The sequence below is a fragment of the Rhincodon typus genome, chromosome 14 (assembly GCF_021869965.1).
Source record: "Rhincodon typus isolate 14 chromosome 14, sRhiTyp1.1, whole genome shotgun sequence".
In the NCBI taxonomy this organism is placed as follows: Eukaryota; Metazoa; Chordata; class Chondrichthyes; order Orectolobiformes; family Rhincodontidae; genus Rhincodon; species Rhincodon typus.
The window spans coordinates 14,493,768-14,519,492 of NC_063345.1; the positions used below are offsets into that span (position 1 = coordinate 14,493,768).

General features: G+C 41.1%; 1 protein-coding gene across 1 annotated transcript in view; it reads left to right on the top strand.

Moving 5' to 3' along the window:
• Nucleotides 1-845: 845 nt before the first annotated feature.
• atp1b4 (ATPase Na+/K+ transporting subunit beta 4) overlaps nt 846-25,725 on the top strand; it is a 58,653-nt gene continuing 33,773 nt past the window's right edge. Inside the window, exons 1-2 of the mRNA XM_048605242.1 lie at nt 846-945; nt 1,110-1,177. Coding sequence (XP_048461199.1) covers nt 1,115-1,177 — 63 coding nt within the window. The 5' untranslated portion in view covers nt 846-945; nt 1,110-1,114. The remainder of the gene's footprint in view (nt 946-1,109; nt 1,178-25,725) is intronic.

A 25,725-nucleotide genomic window follows, 5' to 3' on the forward strand; every position in this document is an offset into this window, starting at 1 on the left:
TTCCATACTGGGTTACAGTCTCACTAATAATGACAATGTTCCATACTTGAGTACAGTCTCACTAATAATGACAATATTCTACACTGGAGTACAGTCTCACTGCTAGCAACATTGTTTCAGGGTAACAACACAGATTCGATCGGATAATCCATGACGAATAAATAGTAATCCACCATTGATGGAACAGGAATTTCACAGGAGATCTACTCACTGTGCAGACCTAAAAGCAATACGGCTCTCAGTAAAACTGAACGTTGGTAACAAGCCTAAAACGGCGCAAACTACGTCCAAAACCGAATGGGACTGAGGCAACTGCTAAGTTTCTGCGAGACTTGCACCTTAGACTGAGGAATTTACTTCCTTTCGGATTTTGTCCCTCTCTCACCTTGGGGTTTCTCACCCATGAGTGAGTGATATGATAGAAGACGGGGAGCGTTCTTGCTTTCGCTGTTTAGTGGAGGTGGACTAAGACGTTTTGTGATTATGGGCAAGTTTTAGTGAGCTTTAACTGGCTGCTTTGCACTTTGGTTGCTGCAGTCACTCTCCACAGCAGAGTGTTTTATATATAGATTCTCAGACCAGTTACATTTTACCAAAGCACAAGAGAATCCTGATTGACAGCAACACATTGGCTACAGGGAAACTTAATTCAATAACGAGAAAGGAGCGAGTCTGGTCCCTTTTTCAAAAAAAACCTGACAGAAGGGTTTGTATTCTCATTCTGCTTCTCAATGCGAGAAGGGGATGGCTGTAAGTTATTGAGCAGTTTTGTGCAGTTCCACTTGGGAAAAATTGTCAGAGGATAAGGAGACTCCATCTTAATCTGAGAGTCTGCCAATTCTGCTGGAAGCAAGTTATTTTTTGCCCCTTTAGTTCAGTTCCTCTTCGCAAGGTCGTAACTACAGTACCTACAGCCGTCGTTCCTCTGCTCCGAGGAAAAACCAGGTATTTAATTATCAATGGGATTTGATATCAGAAGTCCCGCTTTACCCCAATGCATTCTAACCATTCTGGATGTCAGGTCCTTTATATTTACCAACTTTTTTTAACGCTTGATAGCGAGAGTTCTCTATTTGATCCGAGTTCTGCTCTTTTCTATCTTATTTAAGGAACCATGGCGATGAATTCCGCACTTAATGCCACCGAGGAACATTATGGGAACGACATTAAGACGTCGGTGAGTTTCCTTTAGGATTTAAGGCATCCTTTTAATACAAACGTTCTCCTCCGTCGCCAGTAATAGTTCAGGACGTCGACGATCTAATCATTAAACGGATTGAGAATTTTTGTTAGAAAACATAGGAAGAAACAAACATAACACACCCCATGTGCAAACTTCCTGGAAAACACTGACCCCGTGTTTCGAGGAATCTGTTCTATTCCTAATGAAAGAGGAAGGACAGTTTTGTAAAAGTTTTCGAATGCCGTTTTTAAAAGAGGCAGCTGTGACTTTATTTTTGCACTAGAATGTTATGCACAGGAACTGGGAGATTGGATACGAATATTGGAATTGAAGGGATTCCTGTGCACCCTCCAATCTCATCTAGAAGTGAGCGCCTTCAAACACCACTTTTTACCTCCAACACTTCTCACCATATATTATGCAATTTGTTTTTTTTTCCATTTAGAAGTCTGTGCTTTACCACTCTTTCAAATAACAGCATTAACTGTTTTAATTCCAAGTTCCTCTGAGATAGCTTTGATGGCTTATTGTTCCTTTAAATTGTTTATTGTTTATTGCTTATTATTCCATTGTCTCTTGCTACTACCTTGCTTCTCCTGCACAAGTTGTAGAATTACTGTATGGAATTACACAATGACCAGTTGCATCTTCTAATGTCTCCATGTGTCTCCTGTGTAGCACTAACATGATGTTACATGTCAGTACGCATGGTGGCTCAGTGGTTAGCTTTCTCACAGTGCGAGGGACCTGGGTTTGATTCCACCCTTGAGGGAATGTCAGTGTGGAGTTTGCGCGTTCTCCCCGTGTGTGTGTGGGTTACATCCAGGTGCTCTGTTTTCCAAAGCTCAAAGATGTGCAGGCTAAGTGGGTTAGCCATGGGAAATGCAGGGTTATAGGGAATGGGTCTGGGTGGGATGCTGTTAGAGGGACTTGTGGACTCGATGGGCCAAATGGCCTGCTTCCACCTGTAGGGATTCTATATTCAGTGAGCTATATTTTGCTTCAAATTTACACTCATACTCTTGATCCCTTGGTTGGCTACAATGAATGCCTGCCCATTTAAATGTTTGGACAATACATTTAACAGCAATAACCCAGTTGCAGTGGTGGGCACACATGGTCAAACATTCTGAATTGTGGCCACCGTGAAAGATTGCCTAGTTTTATATAAGAACCAGGTGCAGGAGTAGGCCATTCAGCCCCTCGAGTCTGTTCTGCCATTTGATTTGATCATTGGCTGATCTCATCTTGGCTTCAACTCCACCTTCCTGCCCTCTCTTCATAGCCCTTCAACCCATTACTAATTAAAAATCTGCCTAACTCTTCCTTAAATTTACTCAATGTCCCAGCATCCACTGCACTCTGGGATAGTGAATTCCACAGATTCATCATCCCTTGAGAGGTGTAATTTCTTCCCATCTCTATTAAATCTGCCACTCCTCATCCTAAAATGATAACCTATCATTCTAGACTGCCCCAAATGAGGAAACATCCTCTCTATGTCTACTTTGTCAAAACCCTTTAGCATCTTATGTACCTCAATTAGATCTCCTCTCATTCTCCTAAATTCTTGACAGTACAGGCCTAAATCTCTCTTCATAAGACAAACCCCTCATCTCCAGAATTAATCTAGTGAACCTCCTCTGTACTGCCTCCAATACGTACATCCCTCCTCAAGTTAGGGGACTAAAATTGTATGCAGTATTTCAGGTGTGGTCTCATTCAAGCCTGTACTGATGTCTGTATTGAACTAGACTCAAGACATGCCCAGGAATTGACTTTGGCACCATGTAGAAAGCTTGCACAGCCAGTCTATCAATTTTCAGAACTGTTCAGCTTTTAGACTCTTTACAAAAGAACATTTAGTAATGCCAGAGACAAAGTTTAAGTTAAGGGTGAATGTGAAAAGCAGTGGCATTCCGTCCTTGTGGACTCACAGCGATAGTTGTGATTCCAATTAAACATTTTATTGTAAGAATTAAGAACAAATAGGAATTCCCTGTTCAAATGATTGACAGTCTATTATCATGTCTTCTCTTAAATATAACCTTTTGTAATAGTGGTCTCATATTAATGTTTTGTACTTTGCAGCATCTTGTTAAAGGTTTGATGTAGGAGAGAAGAGTAGAGGTTATATGGTGAAAGAAGTACTTTGTAAACGTACACTAACAGAGCACATTGATATTTTGAAATTAAATCAAATGATGACAATACTTTATGGACAAAAAACAGGGTGAGCTGGAAGGAAACTTTCTCCTTCTTGTTTCAGGTACAGGTTAAGGGGACAAATTGTGAATTCTGTCCCAAACTCTGCTGATCATATTCATGTGGAGAAGTTTGATGGAGTTGAGGGGAACCAAGGGGATGCCAATGATTTCTAAAATATCAGTGAATCCTGCAATGCAGTTCCACTGCATGGATTGTTGATTTGAGATCTGCAACGGCTTTCAGAATCATGGTGTCACTCTTTTAGAAATACAGGCAGAATGGACCTTTAGTTTCCAATCCAGGTTGCTGCACCTTTCTTGTCCTGATGAGGTGGAATAATAAGAGATAATTGATAAAGCTGGCAGGGCAGGCTGAGAAAGTGTTAAAACAGCAAATGGCATCCTGGGCTTTATAAATAGAGGAATAGGGTGCAAAAGCAAGGGAGCTATGATGAACCTTTTGTAAAATATAGATTTGTCCTCAGTTGAAGAATTGTGTCCAATTCTGGGCACTGACCTTTAAGAAGGCATCACAAGACTGGTTGCAGGTTGAGGGATTTCAGTTACATGGACAAATTGGAGACATTGAGGGAAGATTTCAAGGAGATTTGTTGGCAGAGTTCAAAATCATGAAATGTCTTTCTTCATTTGTTGAAGGGATGTGGGCAACATTTATAGCCTGTCTGTAATTGATCTGAGGGGCAGTTAACAATCACATTGCTTTGGGTTTGGAATCACATGTAGGCCAGGTAGGAATGGCAGATTTATTCCCCAAAGGACATCAGTGAATCAGATGGCTTTTTACAACAACCAACAGTGGTTACATTTAGGCTACATTTTTATTGAATTCAAATTAAATTCAAATGTGCTAAGGGGAGATTTGAACCGTTTAGTCCAGAGACATACCACTACACCACAAGCTGACCGTTCTGGGCAGGGTAGATATAGAAAAACTGTTCCCATTATTGCAAGGATTGAGATCCAGAGAACACTGATTTAAGTTGATTGACAAAGATCCAAAGACAACATGAGAATTTTTTTAAATGCAACAAGCAGTTAGGAGCTGGATTGCATTTGAGAGTGTGGTGCAGGCTGATACAATTGAAGCTCAAAAGGGGATTTGGATAATTAACTCGAGAGAAAATTTGCAGAGGAACCGGTGGGGAATGCAAACACAGGCACTGACACTATGGGTTGAATTGTTTCCTTCTATGCTATACTGATTCTCAAAAAAAACTTGTGAAATTACCTGAGTAAAATACTTCTGGATTTGGCAGATCAGCTGACAGATCAGCTGATCAGATGGACAGCTGGTGCATTCACTTATGTAAATTATATATATTGTAATGAATCAAGCTATAGGTTTAAATGCCGTCATTACAAACGTATGAACATATAAATTAGGAGCTGGAATAGGCCACTTGATCTCTGAAGTCTGATCCTGACCCACAATTCAGTAAGACCATGACTGACCTGATTACCCCATAACCTTCCACCCCCTTAGCGTCATAGAGTCATATAGTTGTATAGCATGGAAACAGACCCTTTGGTTCAACTCATCCATGCAGACCGGATATCCTAAATTAATCTAGGCCCGTTTGCCAGCATTTGGTCCAATTCCCTCTAAACTTTTCTTATTCATGTACCCATCCAGATGCCTTTTAAATGCTTTAATTGTACCCTGGGTAAACGACTTTGGCTATTTATCCTAACTATGCCCTCACGATTTTATAAATTTCTGTAAGGTCACCCCTCAGCCTCTGACGTCCCAGGAAAGATGGCCCCAGCCCATTCAGCGTCTCCCTATAGCTCAAACCCTCCAACCCTGGCAGCATCCCTGTAAATATTTTCTGAACCCTTTCCTTCCTATAACAGGGAGACCAGAATTGAACGTAGTGTTCCAAAAGTGACCTAATCAATGTCCTGTCCAACTGCAACATGACCTCCAACTCCTATACTCAATGCACTGACCAATAAAGGCAAGCATACCAAGCACCTTCTTCACTATCCTGTATGCCTGTGACTCTACTTTCAAGCAACTATGAACCTGCACTCCAAGGTCTCTTTGTTCAGCAACACTCCCCAGGACCTTACCATTGAGTGTATAAGTCCTGCCTTGATTTCTTTCCAAAATGCAGCACCTCACATTTATCTAAATTAAACTCCAGCTGCCACTCCTTGACCCACTGGCCCATCTGATCAAGGTTCCATTGTACTCGAGGTGACCTTCTTCACTGTCCACTGTACCATAATCTTAGTGTTATCTGCAAATTTACTAACCATCCCTCCTATGTTCACATCCAAATCATTTATATAAATGACAAAAAGCAGTGGACCCAGCACCGATCCTTGTGGCACACCACTGATCATATGCCTCAATCTGAAAAACAATCCACCACCACCACCCTCTGTCTCCTAGCTTTGAGCTGTGTCCAAATAGCTGGTTTTCCCTATATTCCAAATTAAAACAGAAAAAAAACTGCTGATGCTGTAAATCGGGAACAAAAATAGAAGTTGCTGGAAAAGCTCAGCAGGTCTGGCAGCATCTGTGAAGAAAAAAATCAGAATTAAACTTTCAGGTCTGGTGACCCTTCCTGCCTGGTGACCCTTCCTCAGAACATTCTGAAACATTAACTGTAATTTTTTTCCTCACAGCTGCTGCCAGACCTGCTGAGCTTTTCCAGCAACTTCTATTTTTTTCTTCCTATATTCCATGCGATCTAACCTTGCTAACCAGTCTACAAAGCGGTTACTTGTCGCGCGCCTTGCTGAAGTCCATATGGATCACGTCCACCGCTCTGTCTTTGTCAATCCTCTTTGTCACTTCTTCAAAAATCTCAATTAATTTAGTAAGACATGATTTTGATTAGTTATTCACGATTTCCCATGTACAAAGCCATGTTGACTATCCCTAATCAGTCCTTGCCTTTCCAAATGAATATAAATCCTATCCCTCATACTGATCATCAAGAATTTACCTCTACTTCATAAGATTGCCTCATGTAGACATTTCCATGATCCATTTCAAAGGCACATCAAGGAGGATGAGGTGAAAGGTACAGTGAGTTTTTCCATCATACACATGGTGAAGTTGTGATTGCGAGCATCGCTGAGGGCAGATGTTTGAAATTTGCAGTTTTTTATTCATTCATGGATACAATATATAGTGTTGAAAATTGTTTACCAGCAAATCACTTCCTCTTCCCACTAGTGCCAATGGTGAATAAATATAATCAGATCCCCCAAAAAGCACAAGGGCCCCTGTGCTGTTTTGACCGAGGAAACATGCAAAGTAAGCAGCATGACAAAGAACTTGTTATTTATACCTGTTTTGGATTTTATAGTCTGGGGAGAAAGTTTGGAGAACTTCTATCAGCTGATTTAAATAAGTGGAGGACAGACCATGCCAGGATTTTTTAGTGGAATGCTTGATAGTTCAAATGGCTTCTCCCAAAAATATTAATTTTAACTTCTGTTTATGAAGTCACTGAAAATACATCATCCAAGATAATTCATTTGTTCTTTTGCCAGCTTAGTCAGTGTGGTGGAGCTGAGCTATGTCCTGCCCTTAATTGTCTATAATCACATTCTAGCAGGAATTACGATATGCCAAACATTAGAGAGAACCTTCATTGTATTCCTCCTGATCTCAGAAAATGCTGAGGTCATTTGGAGCATCTCAATTTCTCCCTCGTGGGAATCAGATACAGCATTTGTGGCAATTCACAGGATTTAGCAGAGTCTGGAAATAGAACCTGGGACCAGGGGGAGGGACAGAAATGATCAGCCATGGTGCTGCTTCTGGCCCTGGGCCCTCATGCCTGCCTTCAGTCTCTGGCCCAAGCACTAAGGCCCCAACCCAAGGAGCCCTAATGTACCGTCCTGTGCTAGGCTGTGCATGGGACTTTTCTCATATGTATGGATTAGGTTTTCTTTAAAAATCTGTTCATGGAATGTAGGCCTCACTGGCTGTGCAAGCATTTATTGCCCACTCCTTTATGCCCTGGAGAAGGTCTTAGTGAACTGATTTCTCAAACTCCTGCAAGCCAAGTGGGGTGAATACACCCACAGTGCTGCGAAGTTCCAGTATGTTGAAGCAGTGACAGTGAAGAAGCAGTGATGTCATTCCAAATCAGGACAATTTGTCACTTGAAGAGAGATAACAAGATGTAGAGCTGGATGAACACAGCAGGCCAAGCAGCATCAGAGGAGCAGGAAAGCTGACGTTTTGGGTCGAGACCCTTCTTCAGAAATGGGGGAGTGGAAGGGGATTCTGAAATAAATAGGGAGAGAGGGGGAGGCGGATAGAAGATGGATAAAGGAGAAGATAGGTGGAGAGGAGACAGACAGTTCAAAGAGGCAGGGTTGGAGCCAGTAAAGGCGAACGTAGGTGGGGAGTTAGGGAGGGGATAGGTTGGTCCAGGGTGGACGGACAGGTCAAGGAGGCCGGATGAGGTTAGTGGGTAGGAGATGGGGGTGGGGCTTGAGGTGGGAGGAATGATTAGGGAGGCGGGGACTAGCTGGGCTGGTTTTGGGATGCGGTCGGGGGAGGGGAGATTCTCGACCCGAAACGTCAGCTTTCCTGCTCCTCTGATGCTGCTTGGCCTGCTGTGTTCATCCAGCTCTACACCTTGTTATCTCAAATTCTCCAGCATCAGCAGTTCCTACTATCCTTGTCACTTGAAGGTAAGTTTGCTAGAGGTGGTGTTCCCATGTGCCTGCTGCAGTTGACCCTCTGGGTTGTAATGTTTACGAATTTGCAAAGTGCTGTTGAAGGAACCTTGGTGAGTTGCTGCAGTAGAAGTTGGTACACACGGCTCCCATTGTGGTGGAGGGATTGAATGTTTAAGGTGGCAGATGCGCTCCTGATCAAGCATGTTGCCGTATTCTGTTATCCAACATCTTGGTATTGACACTGAAACAATATCAGGAATGCCAATGTCAGACAGAAGACTCCACCAAGTGATAGAAACAGCTTTATACAGGGGACGAAGTTTGGGTAGATGCGATGGTGTTGAATGAGCATTGGGACCATATGAAAGCTACAAACTTGCAAACAGTGTGGGAGCAAAAGGTGTGCAGCTCCTTGGAAGAGTTGGAAAAACTGCTGGAGCCCATGGGTTCATCCTTTCTGTCAAGCATTGACAAGTCTTCTGAGGTAGACAAGAAGATGTAGCTGCCTTGATGCCTTTGCCGCCAGAAGAAAAGAGAGAAATTCCACCAAGGCACTACTGGCGCAAAAGGCGAGCTCCCATGCATTATGTGCTGCACGTATCTGACACTGAGTCTGATGCATCTGACCTGGTGTTTAAGCACCCCGGGGACTCTCCAAGGAAAAGGACCGACCAATGTCCTCAGACTCAGAGGGGAAAGGATGTAATGATTGTAATGAAATCAGCCGGCTCGACATCATAGAATATGTATTCCCTGATTGGGGCTTTTAATCTGATCCAATTAGGGAGCCCTGGCTGATAGATAAAAAGAGGACTGTCAGACATCCTGCCCACTCTGATAGCTGACTCTGAAGAGGCAGTACTGAAGTCCAGGACTGTCCATGTGTAAATAAAGGATGACTTGGGATACCTGGTCTGTTTTATAAATGGTGAGATGCTTGGGAACGATTTTGACATCCAGGTGTAGAAATCACTAAAAGGTAGTGGAGAAATACCAAGTAAAATTTAACAGTAACTTTCACACAAGAAGCTGGAACTGAAAGGATGGAAGTTGTGTTATAGTTATTTAACTGGATACTGTTTTGAGAGCAACTGTCGCAAGCTGATTAAAGATTTAACAGCATCTTAGGTTTGTTTAGTACATCCTTATCAATGGTATGAAACTTTGATCTTTTACTTATGAAGTCTGTATCTGATACTACCTCTCTCACAAACACCTGAAGAAGGACTGAGGTTCCGAAAGCTTGTGTTTTCAAATAAACCTGTTGGACTATAACCTGGTGCCGTGTGATTTCTGACCTTGTCCACCCCAGTCCAACACCAGCACCTCCACATCAGGACTTGAGAGCCATGCCCACTGCTGTAACTCAACAAAGAAAATGCACGTAAGGAAGAATATCTTAACTTTGACCAATATTATCCTAGATTTAATGGGTTACATTATACCAGGACAGGTTTCACAGAGTGGGCTTGTGCATCATTCTGTATAGAAGATTGAAAATCATTACTTAGGATGGTAGTGTAGATAGAAATAAACTATTTCCTTTGGAGAGTCCAAAAGAAGGCAAAATACTTTAAATAGGAGTTAGACCACTCAAAGGTGGTGATAAAGAGCACATCTGGACACAAAGATAATGAGAGTTTGGAACTCTTCTTCCAAAACGCTATGGAGGCTGGGAGCCATAAAAAGTTTTAAAATCATGATTCCTGGATTTATTGTCAGGGAAAGAAGCCAACTGTTGTAGATCCAAACTAGGCAGATAGCGCTAACGTACAGACTGACCTTGATCTAGTTGAATGGTGTACAGACCTCTGTTCCTACAGTCCTCAGTCCCGTATTGTGGTGTGTTTACATACTCAGTCAACTGGAGATTGTGAATGCCCATTTTCCCCTTTAGGAACAACAACAATTTGTATGAACATAGTGCTCTTAGTGTAGTGAAACGACACACTTCATCTGAGCATTATATACAACAGTTGAAACTGAACCACAAAAGGAGACATTAGGGCAGATGGCCAAGCTTTATCAAAGAGTTAAGTTTTAAGGAGCTTCTCAAAGAAAGAGGAAAGGTAGAAAGGAAGGGAGATTAGGGACGGGTTCCAGAGGTTGAGACTTTGGCAGCTGTAGGCTTGGGTGCCAAACATGGATCGATTTAAATTGTGAACATTCAAGAGGCCAGATATCTCCAGAGAATTAGTGTGAGTTAGGATGTGGGCAGCAATATTAAACCACATATAAATAATAAATAATTAAAGTTAAGTCCAAGTATGGTCTTAAAGTAACACAACTCACAATGAAATCCAGTAATGTGTTTAGAAGTGCAACATAAGGAGGCAATGACCTAGTGGGATTATTGCTAGACTATTAATCCAGAGAAAAAAATACCCAAAGAACCGCAGATGCTAGAAATCAAAAACAAAAACAGAAATTGCTAGAAAAATGCAGTATGTGCAGAGGGCAAATAGAGTTAATGTTTTGAATCCAGTTCTGAAGAAAAGTCAACTGGAGCTGAAATGTTAACTGTGCTTTTTCTCAGAAGGTGCGGCAAGACCTGCAGATTTTTTTCAGCAATTTCTGTTTTTGTTATCAATTCAGAGACTCAGGTAATGTCTTGGGGACCTGGGTTCGATTCTTGCCACGGCAGACAGTAGGAAGGAAACTGCTGTCCTTACCTGGTCTGGTCTACATGTGACTCCAGACCCACAGAAATGTGGTTGACTCTCAACTGCCCTCTGGACAATTAAGATAGGCAATAAATGCTGGCCTTGTCTGTGATGTCCTCATCACATGAATGAATTTTTCTTTAAAAAGTACTTCCACAGTCCTTGACTTTAAAATGGTCCTTTTTCCATTTTAATTCAACATCAAGTATAAAGTAAAACAAAAATATGTGGTCTTTATGGTCTATTCTCAATCATCAGAAAAGTGACAGAATACAATATTTTCACAACATTAACCTACTCACCGATACTAATTTTGTGTACCATCAGGGCCACTCAGCTCCAGAGCTCATTACTACAGCCTTGGCTCAGACATGGACAAAAGAGTTGAATTTCAGATGTGAGGTGAGAATGACAGCCAATGACATCAAGGCTGCATTTGACAGGGTATGGCAGCAAGGAGCCCTAGCAAAACTGTAGTCAATGGGAGTCAATGGCAAAACTCTCTGTCAGTTAGAGTCATAGCTAACATAAAGTGAAATGTTTCTGATAGTTGAAGGACAGTTATCTCAGTCCAAGGGCATTGCTGCAGGTGTTTCTGAGGGTAGTGTCCTGCAACTAACTATCTTTGTCTGCTTCAACAAGAAGCTCAATGCTATTGTTTAATTATTTAATTGGCAAACTTCTGGAATTTTTTTGGTTTCAGTTCATGGAAGATCTGGCTGGGGTTAAGTGAGTGACCAGTTTCTCATGGAGAAAGGAGTTAGCTTAGAATGTTAGGACATAATAATGGTTTTAGCTTGAAAATTCCAGACCAGAAGTGTTTGGTTAGAAAACTGAAGGGTTATGTGAAGTTAAGATAATGTAAGCTCAGTTGTGTGAATAATCAAGGGAAAAGTTTTCCATCTCTCAAGACTGAGAATTGAAAGAAATAGTCAAGTAAAATTTATAGATGTGACAGAGAAAGAAACACTGTCTGGTATTTGAGGACTGTAAGTTGATGGTATTGGAAACAGATGGGATTTTATATTGCCATGTGTTTTGAAGTCTTTCAAATTATGATGTATATATAAATAGCTTGCTTTGTTCTATTTCATATTCATTCATTTGGTATAATAAACTTATGTTTTATTGTTAACACCAAATTATCACATGCTTTTATTTTAGTGAACGACCACCGTATCCATAGAATCATATAATGCAGAAGAGACCCTACAGCTATCGAGTCTGTACCACCAAAATATACTACTGGCTAAACTAGTCCCACTGTCCTGCACTTGGTCCATAGCCTTGAATGTTATGACATTTCAAGTACTCATCCAAGTGCTTTTTAAAGGTTGTGAGGTTTCCCACTCAACCACCCTCCCAGGCATTGCATTCTAATGCATACCACCCACTGGCTGAAACGGTTTTCTTCAAACCCTCTCTAAACCCCCTGCTTTTCATTTTAAAACTATGTCCCCTTGTTATTAACCCTGAATTTAAAAAAATGTAAATAATGAGAGATTATAGACCTCTGAGATGCAGAGCAATCTGGATGACCTGTAAAAGTTTAGTGTGCAGGTACAGCAAGCAATTAGGAAAGCTAATGGAATATTATAATGTATTGCAAGGGGACATGAATATAAAAATAGCAAGGTTATACTCGAGCTATACAGGGCATTGCTGAGACCATGACTGGAATACTGTGTACAGTATTGTATATAATAAAAACAACTTGATTTATTCAGCAAACACAAAGTCAAAGATAATTATTATGAATACAAAGAATTTTAGTTTACAATCCCTGAAATTGAAGTGAAATTCTAGAACAAAAAATGGAATCTGATCTATTTAGTCTCTGAAAACAGTAGTGATTTTGAGGTTTCATATAAAGTTGACTTTTCTTCCTTTAATGTTTTATTTTATGTTAGTATGCGGGTATTCTGCTTCTAGCCAGACTTTCAACAACATGGCTTGACAATTACCTTGCATTGACATCTACTGTATTCAGGATAGCTTGTACTGAAGGCTCAGTGAGTAACAGAACTGCTTGATGTGCGATCTGACCATTGCACTTGGTCATGCATCTCAAGTGCGTAAAGAGGAACAAAACAGTTGTGATGTTCTCCACCAATCAGACCACTCCCAGTCTTAAATGGTAATAAAGATAGTGACTACTTTTTCCTAATCTTGCTTCTGCATGAATTAATCAACTTTGGTTCCCAGTCAAGCAACACCACAATTTTAAAATTCTCACTCTTGTTTTCAAACTCCTCCCTGGTTTCAACCATTTCTAACTGTACTCTTCCCATGCCTCACAACCTACCGGGATCTCTACTCCTCCAATTATGGTTTCTCAATCATCCTTGATCGTAATTCACTCCTCCATTGGCTGTTGTGTGTTCAGCTATCTGGATGCTTAGAACATATAACCATAAGACACAGGAGCAGAAGTATGCTATTCAGCCCAACAAAAGTACCAATGTTGTGCTTGACTGCTACAGGGCATTGATGAGACCATAACTGTAGTACTGCATACACTATTGTACAGAATAAAAACAGCTTGATTTACTCAGTAAACATGAAGCCAAATAGCAATGTTATGAAAAGAAAGAATTTTGTGTGCAATCACTGGGACTGAAGTGAAATTCTTGAAAATCAATTAACTAAAAATAGAATCTGATTTATTTAATCATTGAAACATAGTGTGATTTTTAAGTTCCCTGAGATCTGATAATCCTCAACTTGACTTTCCTGCTTTATCCCCATAACGATCTGTCTGTCTCAGTCTCAAATATACTTAATGGTTCGGCCTCATCTGCCTGCTGTAATAAAGAATTACACAGAGTCACAATCCTCTGAGAGAAGAAATTACTCCTTATCTCTGTCTTAAATGGGTGACCCTTATTATGAGATTATGCCCTCTGGTCCTAGACTCTCCCACAAGGGGAAACAATTTTTCTGCATCTACCCTGTCAGGTCCTCTAAGAATCTTGTATGGTTCAATAAAGGTGCCTCACATTCTTCTTTATTCCAAAGAGTACAGGACCAAGCTACTTGAACTCCCTTCATAAGACAGTTCTTTCATACCTTGCATCTGCCTGGATAGATTAGCTCAGGAATTCCAAGTCTCCTAGCCTTGTATTCCTCCTTTGAGGAACTCCTTAAAACCTACCTTTTTGAATAAGGTTGTAGTCTTCTGCACTTAAATCCCTATTTGGTTCAGTATCATCTTTTGTTTCATAAAGTTCCTGTGTAGCACTTTGAGATGTTTTATTAGGATAGAGATGCTTCAAAACTACAAGTTGCTGTTGTTGAAGCCTTCTTCCAATAATTCTATGGAATTTTATAGTTATTTAGGATTCTTAATACTTGTAACTTCAAGTACTATGGAATCACTGATGCATAAATACTCTGACCCAAGACTATATCATATAGCAGTGATGCAGCAGTAATGTCATTGACTGGTAATCCAGAGCTAATGTTCTGGGGACATGGGTTTGAATCCATCATTAAAAAAAATCTGGAATAAAAACTAATCTAAGGGTGACCATGTAGCCATTATTGATTATTGTAAAAACCCATCCGATTCACTAATGTTCTTTAGAGAAAGAAGTCTGCCATTCTTATCTGATCCAGCCTACATCTGACTCCAGATCCATATCTGTGTGGTTAACTCTTAACTGTCCGCTGAAATGGCATAAAGAGCCAATCTATTCAAGGGCAACTGGAGATGGGCAACAAATGCCAGCCTTGCCAGTGACATTCACATCCCATACAAGAATAAAAACAGTATATAAATGTGTATAATATACTGTTAGAATAAGGTTACTTTTTTAAAAAAATTAAGGCAATTGTCAACTCTAGTAGCGAAAGGAATAAACAGCTGCAGGGCAACTTCTTGCCAACACTTGATTGGGTACAAAATTCTAAATGGTCATTTGGCAGAAGGACTGAAGGCATTCCATGTTTTTAGAACTAGACCTGAGCAAGAGCCAATGTACTTAGGAGAGGAAAATTGAGAGCTGGTTAGAAAACTAAGCAATGTGGATTTTTTTGTTTGCATTAATTTCAAATGGGGAAAAAACTCCTGATGTAAAATGCAGAACTAGTTTTAAAGAATCCAACATTATCTATCAATAGCTCAGCAGCACAGTTTGGAAGCTTCCCTAATTCAAATAAAAGACACTTGGTTTAATATAGTTCAGTTGGAGAGTTCTCTGCTGTGTGCACTCCAGTTCTGTTAAATGTGAAAGATTAACATGGGCATGAAAACTGCTGGGAATATGCTAGAGTAAGATTGCACTAACTTGCACTGGAGCAGAAGGAACCACTGCAGGACTCAGGTTGTGTAATTGACTCCTTTGAACGCAGTCAATTCATGTATTATTCCATACTGAGAAAATAGATGAATTTTATTTGAATTCCAAATCATGTTTTGCTAAGACCATGCACTGCAGAAGAAGTAAAGCATCACAGATTATCTTTGTTTTAAACAGCTGGCCTGTGCTACACAGATAAATAGTAATACAAAGATAACAAGGTGTAGAGCTGGATGAACACAGCAGGCCAAACAGCATCAAAGGAGCAGGAAGGCTGACGTTTCAGGCCTAGACCCTTCTTCAATAGTAATACATATGGTTTGTGACTTCTGATCAGTGATTTTTTTTTTCTTATATGAATGTGGGTGTCACTGACTTGAGTAACATTTGTTGCCCATCTGTAATTGCCTGGACAAGGTGGTGGAGAGCTGTCTTCTTAGACTGTTGCAGTCCTGGGGATGTAAGTGCAACTGCAGTCCTGTTAGGAGGGGCAGGCCAAGCCTCTGATCTGCTCTTGTAGCTACAGTATTTACATGGCTGGTCTATGTAATTTTCTGGTTAATGATAAGTTCAGGATGTTGATGATGGAGATTCTGACTGAGAACTATCATAGATTATCAAGGGGAGATGTTTGAATTCTGTTTTGTTGGAGATTTTCACTGCTTACCACTTACATGGTATAAAAATTATTTACCGCTTATCAGCCCAAGCTTGAATGTTGTTCGTGTGTTGCGGAATATGCAAACAAATCTCTTCAGTATCTGAAGATTCATGAATGGTACTGATCAATAGAATCATTAATGAACACATTCATTTTCAGCTTCTGATGGCGGGAAGGTCAGGGATGAAGCATTTGAAGTCACTGTGCTGAGCAGTGCTTGCAATGATATCCTGGGGCTGCGGTGATGGGCATCCAGGAACCACATTGTCACAGTTAGATATGACTCCAACCAGTGGAGAGCTTTTTCCAGAGTTTCTTGATGCCATGCTTGGTCAAGTGCTGATGTCAAGGGAAGTCACTTGCACCTCACCTCATGAGTTGTTTTTTATCCATGTTTGGACCATGGTTGTATTGAGGTCAATAATTGAATTGTCTTGGCAGAACCTAAGCGAAACATTGGTGAGCAGGTTTTTGCTAAGTCAGTGCTGCTTGTTAGCATTGTTAATGACACTTTTCATCACTTTGCTGATAATCAAGAGTAAACTAAATCAAAGTATTTAAAAGACAGTTGAGTCTTAAACGGATGGGTAGATTAATTCCCTGGGAGTGGTCTGTTTATTCCAGAGATCCAAAATGATTCTTCTCTATCTATTCCTGTGGAAAACTCTTTACCCAATTTGCACATTGGATTCACATTTGCTGCACTTCTGCTGAAAATATTCTCAATGTATAAACGGTGGGGAGTTATTGCATTTCAGAGTAAATTCTCAGCGTTGGTGAAAGCTCAGCTACGGTGATACAGCTTGCTGGAAATCTTCTATGAATCTTAATCAAGAAACATGCTGACAGACAGTCTGAGATGATAATACCTCTCAGTACGTACATTAATGCAGGCCCATGCTTGTGTAAATCCTGTGGAGGAGGTGAGGTTGGGGTGAAATGACAAATATAAACAACAGTTACAATGATGAATGGATCACTTCCACATTACGGCCAGACTTCCTCTATAGAATCTATTTTATCAAGCCAATATATAAATCAGAAGCAGATGTGGCATTCAGCTGCTTGAGCCTTCTCAATCAGTTAATGTGATCATGGCTGATACAGTTTGTATTTTGAATTCTACATTTCCATCTACCCCCTGATAAACTTTGATTCCTCTGCCTTATAAGTATTGAATGAACCCCCAACTCCATCATCTTTTGAAGCAGAGAATTCCAAAGTCTCTCAAACCTCCAAGGAAGGAAAATTCTTCTCGTCTCTGTCCTGAAAGTGTTACCCCTCATTTTAAAAACATCTTCAGGTTCTTGATAATTGCACCACGTTACATAAAATGTCCACACACATATTTTTCCTCTCTTTCCACTGAACCCCTTTTGCTTCTCTTTTACTTTCTTTTCACTTGACATTGAGGTAGACCCTGAATTTGTGTGACGTTGCAAAATGGGTTACATTGGAGTTTCTTTTACGTATCTCGGGCCTTTTATTTTTAAAGTCAGTAGAAGAATAAAATTGGGCCACATGTAAATTGTGCAACTGGTATGATGATGCCCATGTTACACCATCTCTCAGAATTAACATAATCCTCACCTTCCCACGTAATGCACATGTTATAACAAAATACCTGTTGAAGCACTGAGTATCAAGCCTCACGAACCTTGTAAGGAAGCCTTGAAAAATATTAATAGCTATTTGCAGAAACCCCATGCAGAACAAAACTTTGCTTCACAGTCTCAGGGTACGGGGTAGACCATTTAGGACTGAAATGAGGAAGCATTTTGTCACTCAAAGGATAGTGAACGTTAGGAATTTCCTACCACAAAAGGCTGTGGAGACCATGTTAGCAAATATAATCAAGACGTAGATACATTTTTTGATTTTAAAAGCATCAAGGGCTGTGGGGATAAAACAGGAATATGACATTGAGGTAGGGCATTGGCCATGATAATATTGAATGAAGGCGTAGGCTCAAAGGGCCAAATGGCCTACTCCTGCTCCTAGTTTCTATGTTTCACAAAGTGTTTCCACAATCTCCACAACAACAACAACTTGCTTTTAATAGTACTTTTAATGTATAAAATGTCTAAGGCTACGTCTCAGGAGAATATAATCAAGCAATATTTTCCATTGAAATATTGAGACAGGTGACTGAAAGCTTGATCAAAGAAATAAGTTTTAAAGAGTACCTTAACAGAGACAACAGAGGTAGGGATGGTGTTAAAGTTTACAGAGTAACGTTTACAGCTTTGGGTCCAGCCATTTGAAGGTATATCTGACAATAGTTCAGCATCTAATGTTGAAAATGTGTGTGACACTGAGGGGAGGGTGGGGTGCAGAGATCTTGCAGGGTGAGAGGTCACTGGGCTGGTGAAGGTTACAGGAATAGGAAGGGGTAAGGCCACAGAAGGACTTACAATTATTATCCTTATTTTCAACATTGGTGCATTGCTGGTATAGGGTCTGATATAGGTCAGCGATCAGAGTTGATAGGTGCATTGAACTTGATGAAGGTCAGGGTAGCCTCAGAAGATAGCCCCAAATTTGGATTTTTTACATTCCATTTTCTATTCCAGCCATGGTCACTCTGAGTAAAATTACTTATTTGTGGCAATTAGGTCATTTTATGCCATGGATAGTACAATGACAATATTTTGGCAGCACGGTGGCTCATTGGTCAGCACTGCTGCCTTACAGCACCAGGGGCCCGGGTTCAATTCCACCCTTGGGTGACTGTCTTTGTGGAGTTTGCATGTTCTCCCTGAGTCTGCGTGGATTTCCTTTGGGTGATCTGGTTTCCTGCTACAGTCCAAAGATCTACAGGTTAGGTGGATTGGTCATGCTGAAGTGTCCAGGGTTGTGCAGGCAAGATGGATTAGCCATGGGAAATGCAGGGATAGGGTGAAAGGTGGGTCTGGGTGGGATGCCCTTTGGTGGGTCGGTGTGGACTTGTTGGGCCGAATGAGCTGCTTCCACGCTGTAGGGATTCTATGAAATGGCTTTAAGAGATGGTGTATTTTGTCCATTTTTTTGAAGAGAGGTTTCGAGCCATAGGTAATGACCTGGTTCTTCCAAGCTAATAAAGTAAACAACTTGTGAGGCCTTGGAGTTTTTTCTTAAAGTTGGAACAATAGAAGCAGCATGAATGGGTGGAGTCAGGCTCCCATAGAACTAAAGTTTTAGTTTAGCTTTGAGCAGTTGTTGGGGTTTTGAAGTTGGCTGTGGAAGCTGTCTCTCTCTCTCTCTTTCTCTGACCACCACATCCCACCCCCCCCCCCCCCCCCGAATTTTCTCTCTGTTACAGCTAAAAGCTTGGATACTCTTTGTTTGGTTTCTTTTTGTTCTGCCAGGGCTATTCTTTCTTTTTCTTTTTCCCTTACCATTGCTTCTAATTCATACTGCTTCGTTTGCAATTGAATTTTAGCAATATCCAGTGATTCTGATTGCAATCCTGGCAATTGTAAATGCAGAGTTATTGCTGTAATTATTTCCCCTTTCCTCCCAGACACAGGCAATTCCAACTTCAATTTCCAAAGTTCTGACTTGCTCACTTTTCTGTAAAACCCCTGAAGTGATTTTTCCCATCCCCAGTAAACTCTTAGAGAGTGAAAGAGCTATGATTACTTAAGGCATACCCACTTTAAATAAACTAAATTCAATACCCAAAATAAAAAGAAAACACCAACACTCAGCATTCATTGTCTTTTTGAGTCCAGTAATCCTAAGCACAACCTGTTAGAGATTTTGATCCTGACAAGAGTCCCCAGTTTGTTATGGACCAGATCAAACCCCCTTCAAATATATCCAGATATAGCCTAGATCCTAACTTCTTTCTGACTTAAAAGCACGTGTAAGTTGCTGTGTTCCAGATGTAATTCCATTGGTTACACTACTCGGCTTTAACCAAAATACACTTTATTCTTACCCCCAGTTGAAATGGAGACAAAAGAAAGAAGAATTGGAATAACTTTAACTCTACAGTAAAACTTATCAGAATAATAGATTATTTAACTACTAAACAGCAACTGTTCTATCCCATAAACATATGCTTGGCAAGGGCAAAGTCAGTAAACAGAATGTCTCAGATGTGATTCTGGCAGCAGAGAGAGAACCCAAGCTGTTAGCTGTAACAGAAAAAAAGTCTGGGGAAAGAGAAAGGGAGAGAGAGCTCTTATGGCCAAAGGACGAGAGAATAGTCAATGTTGTTCCTTTGTTTATGAAGGGCAACTGGAATAATCCAGGAAATTACAGGCCAGTGAGCCTTACGTCGGTGGTAGGGAAACTATTGATGAAGATTCTGAGGGACAGGATTTATTCACATTTGGAAAAATATGGACTTATTAGTGATAGGCTGCTTGGCTTTGTGTGGGAATGTTGAGGCTCACAAACTTGATTGAGTTTTTTGAGGAAGTAATAAAGGTGATTGATGAGGGCAGAGTGGTGGATGTTGTCTGCATGAACTTTAGCAAGGCCTTTAACAAGGTCCCTCGTGATAGGCTGATATAGAAAGTGAAGTCATATGAAATCTGAGGTGATCTGGTAAGATGGATACAGAACTGGCTTGATTGTAGAAGACAGAGGGTAGTGGTGGGCGGTGTTGCCCTGACTGGAGATCTGTGACCAGTGGTGTTCTGCAGGGATCAGTGCTGGGACCCCTGTTGTTTGTAATATATATAAGTGACTTGGAGGAGAATGTAGGTGGCCTGATTAGTAATTTTGTGGATGACACAATGGCTGGTGAAGCTGCAGCTAGTGGGAAGGATTGTCAGAAGACACAGTAGGATATAGATAAGCTGGAGACTTGGCGGAGAAATGGCAGATGGTAATCCGGATAATGCAAGGTGATGCATTTTGGAAGATCTAAAGCAAGAAGGAATGAATCAGTAAATGGCAGAACTCTTACAAGTATTAACGTAGAGGAGGATCTGGGTGTACAGGTCCGCAATTCTCTGAAAGTGGATATGGTGGTGAAGAAGCCCTTCATTGGTCAGGGTATAGAGTACAGAAATTGGCAAGTCATGTCACAGCTGTATAGAAGTTTCGTTAGACCACATTTGGAATATTGCTTACAGTTCTAGTCACCACGCTACCAAAAGGATGTGAAGGCCTTGGAAGGGTTACAGGAAAAGTTTACCAGGATGTTGCCTGGTTTGGAGGCTATTAGGTATGAGGAGCGATTGGACAAACTTGGTTCATTTTCACTTGAACATCAGAGGCTGATGGAAGTTTACAACATTATGATAGTCATGATTGAATGGATAGTTTAACTTTTTTTCCCAGGGTAGAAATGTCAATTACCAGGGGACATAGGTTTAAGGTAGAAAGGGAAATGTTTAAAGGAGACGTGAGAGGCAGTGTTTTGCACAGAAGGTGTTAAGTGCCTAGAATGTGCTACCAGAGGAGATAGTGGGGCTGAATACAATAGCAATGTTTAAGAGGCATCTTGACAGATACATGAATAGGTAGACAATAAGGGGATATGGACCATGTGGAGGCAAAGTGTAAAAATGCGTGCTATGTCGGCATGGGCTTGGTGAATAGAAGGACCTGTTCCTGTGCTGAAGTGCTCTTTGTTCTTTGTAAAAGATCAAACAGATCCAGCTGCCCCCTAATCTACATGTGTAAATTCATAATTGGAAACAAAAATACTTTGTGTAAAAACTCCATTCCATTCTCCTAGTTCCTCCATTTCGGTCACATCTGTTCTCATGATGCCAACTTTGATAAGGGGGCCACCAAAATGTTCACCTTCTTCTTCAACTGAGGATTCCCCACCACCATGGTTGACAGGAGTCTCCGCTGGGTCCGTACCATCTCCTGCACTTCAGCCCTCACCGCCTGTCTTCCCTCCCACAACAGAGATAGGGTCCCCTTGTTCTCACCTACGATCCCACCAGCATTCAGCAGATCATTAGCTATCATTTCTGCCACCTTCATTGGGATACCACCACCAGATACATATTCCCTCCCCTCCCTTGTAAGCCTTCTACGAGGACCATTTCCTCTGGGACACTCTGGTCCAGTCCTCCTTCATTCCCAACACACCCACACAGCCCAGGGCACCTTCCACTGCAATCGAAGAAGTTGTAACACCTGCCTGTTTACTTCCTCCCTCCCCAGTATCCAAGGTCTCAAACACACCTTCCAGGTGAAGCAGTGATTTACCTGCACTTCACTCAATCTAGCCTACTGCACTCGCTGCTCACAATGTGGTCTCCTCTATATTGGAAAAACTAAGCGTAAATTGTGCGACAACTTCGCAGAACACCTATATTCTGTCCACAAAAAAGACTGAGCTTCCAATTGCCTGCCACTTCAATGCAAGTTTCCTGGACAACATCTCTATCTCAGGCTTGCTGCAACGCTCCAGCAAAGCTCAACACAAGCTGGAAGAACAGCACCGCATTTTCGGCTTGGGAACCCTGTAGCCTTCTGGACTTAATATCGAGTTCAACAATTTTAGAGCCTGAGCACCTTTCCGCATACTTTCCCTAACCCCCGCACACTGGGCCTTCTCTTTGCATGGGATGCTGCCACACACTACCCGTTGTCAACCACTAATAGACCCCATTAGCAGCTATTCATTCCTCCAGACTGACCTTTACCCACTCCTTTTTTCTGTGCAAATCTTTTTTCTCCTTTCTGGGCTCTACCATTTACACTCCCCACCCTCTCCCTCCACCCCATCTTCTGTATGGAAACTATCCTCTTCCTAGCTATGATCAGTTCTGAAGAAGGGTTGCTGCACCCAAAGCGTTAACTGATTCCTCTCCACAGATGCTGCCAGACCTGCTGAGATTTTCCAGAAATTTCTGTTTTTGTAACAAAAATACTTTAGCAGGATTTGGGAGGGAACTTTGAGAAGAAATGGTTCTCCAATGAAAATAAAATTCAGATCCTGTAAGTGCCATGATTTTATGCATTACTTGAGGAAATAATACATTTTCCATGTTCTTGTGCATTGTTCACTCACTTTCCATTCTTCAAGTAGACATATGGATGAAAATTAATAGTGATACACCAGTAGCAAAGAATAAAATGAATATCTATTGGCTGCAGAGAATTCCCCTGCCACCACCACACAGTCAGAAATCCAGAAATATTAGTCAGGGAAAATCTAATTTGAGCAGAATGGTAATTGATTTTCCATCTTATTGTGAATTGGTTGTTCTAATTTAACTGTTAAATGAATACTTACCCTTCTGTAATATTAAAAATGGATCAGAGTCTGTCATAAATCTTCAATTTGTAGACTTAGCAGTAATATCAATAATGAGGTGCTTTTAGGAGTACTTATTAACTAAAACATTTTACTTTCTAAATGATGATTAGCATCTGACGTTTGAAGCTGAGTACTATTTTACCCTAAGTTACATAAAATGTTAACCAAAAGCCTAGAATTAATTCTTTGTGTGGTTGCCACAAATAAAATCGCCAGACTTTGTTGACTGCCAGAAAAGCAATCAATTAATTTGGTACATTCCAGGAATAGATTGGTTTGATTAACAAATAGTTAAGGTCAGCACAATGCATTTACTTAGCAGAGAGATCATTTTGTGTGTCTCCTGACTTCTGTTTCTTACATATCACTACAATTAATTTAATATCCAATACACTTGGAACCATTGATCATTGTAAATAGCTCATTAGCAGATATAGAATTGTGTTCTAATGTGTAAAGGACGTAAGGTGTGTTGGAATATATGCAACTAATTTGCAAATATGAACTTTCAGAATTTACATAAAAATTCACGTGTATTCATAATCCACTAGATTTGAGAAGACTTTTTTTCACAGAGCAACAATGAAATATAGATGGACTTTATTGGAAAGATTCATCCTCATCTTCAGTTTATATTTGCACAATGTAAAGGTGGTTGTCTGGCAGTTTTAACCAGAAAGTATGGCTCAGATTCATCCTGAGCAGCTCCGTGACGTGGGACTCCGTGCTGTACGGGTCTATTGCCCTGGACACGGACCGAGACAAACATCAGTTGTGCCTGGAGGACCATCAACTTCAGTTTATATTTGCACAATGTAAAGGTGGTTGTCTGGCAGTTTTAACCAGAAAGTATTGACAACAACAGGTATTGTTAGTGGGTTTGGAAGTTTAACGGACAGGGGTTTGGTTGCTCTCTTTGTTGTTGTATGTGTCACATGTCTGGCTCATCCCCCAAAATTGTGCTGTTTCAGTCAACTGAGCCATCATCCATTTCATCTGGAAGCCTAAAATAGATGGGGGTCTGCAGGGACTGGATGTACAAAACTCGAGAAACGGGGGGAAGAATGTACCTAATGTTGCCCTCATCCTGATGGCTACCTTTGTGTGCAGCTGCATCAAACTGTGAGTAAACCCTTGGCACACACACACCAAGTGTCATTACATACTGAGGTTCTACCTTCCCCCGGTGTTGTGAAGGATGGGACTGGCCTCGCTGCCACGGAACGCTCCAAGTCATTGGACCGTTCTGTATCACCTGTCGTTCATAGAGAAATTAGCAAAGAAAAACACCTTTGACCACAGGTCCATCAGGAAACTGTCAGCACATAGTGTACTCAAGAACCTACGGGAAAAGGAGAGGGTGGATCCTATTGCGTGGTTGCCTGAGCAGACTGTCAAAATCATTTGACAGAATGCCTCAAAACCAGAACTTTCCAACAACCATCAAGGCATCGTTTGGCTGGCGATGAGAAGGGCACTACCTGTGAGATCCCGTATGTATGCCCGCTTAGCCTACGCCACCACATGCTGCCATCAAAGCAGCTGTGGGGGGTACAGACTGTCACACATCCCCTTCTGGAATGTGCCTTTGCAAAGGAAGTCTGGAGGAAGATGCAATGGTTTTTGTCGAGATTCGTCCTGAGCAGCTCCGTGACGTGGGACTCCGTGCTGTACGGGTCTATTGCCCTGGACACAGACCGAGACAAACATCAGTTGTGCCTGGAGGACCATCAACTTGTTGACAAATGCTCTTTAGTCTGCCCGAACCTTGTTGTTCTTCCAGAACAAGGAGTTGACCCTGACCGAGTGTTGCAGACTGGCACATTCCAAAGTCCAGGACTATGTGCTGAGGGATGCAGTAAAGTTTGGGGCAGCTGCCACCAAGGTGCAATGGGGAAAGACCACCATCTAGATATTCCTGCTAAAGGTAAACGGGGGTCGGTTCAGTTATCGGACCCTCCTAGTGTGTCAAATATATGTGAGTATTAGTATCATATGTGTTAGAGAGGTCTTTGGTTTTGTGTATAGACAAGCTCCAATATTTTGTGCTTACTTGATAGGCAACTGTGCAGAACTGAACTGCTTTTGTGTTAATGTACGTACACAAAGTTTTTTTTAATGAATAAAGTATATTTTTGAAATTAAAAAAAAGGGGTTTGGTTGGAATAGGCTGCTCTTCTCATGTCCTCAGTACAGTCACTTTGGGGAGGTTAAAATTAGCTCCCATGTTTCTGATTCCTATCTATTTATTTGACTGCCTGATTACAGTTTCATTTCAGAGTGAGGATTCTAATCATATTTCTATATTTCTAAATGATCCACCATCAGATAATGCAGGTTACCAAGCATAATCCTAATGCACAGCAAACAATAAAATTCTACATTACCAATCTCTGTCAGATTATTTGGAAGACCAAGGCAGGGTTTTGGGCTGAGGTCCTTCTGTTGAGGTCAAATGGGGACCTGACCTGACACACACTGTGCTTGATGGAGTAATCCAGTGAAACGTTTCAATGAATTAGTGAACTAGTTGTGCCATAGACAATGTGGAGAAGTGATTCAAATAATTCTTACTGCTCGGTCTGTAATGAATTGAGTGTTTAATTTTATTTTCTTATTTTCTTCTTTGTTTTTAATGTAGGTGGAGTGTAACTCTCCAAACTTTGCTTATAAATTCCTATTTAAAGTGATCCACAGCAAATGTTTAGCGTTAAAACAAAGTTGGGTTTATGACTGCATTCAAAACCCAGGAGAATGATGTGCACGCGTGCACACACACACACACACACACACACACACACACACACACACACACAC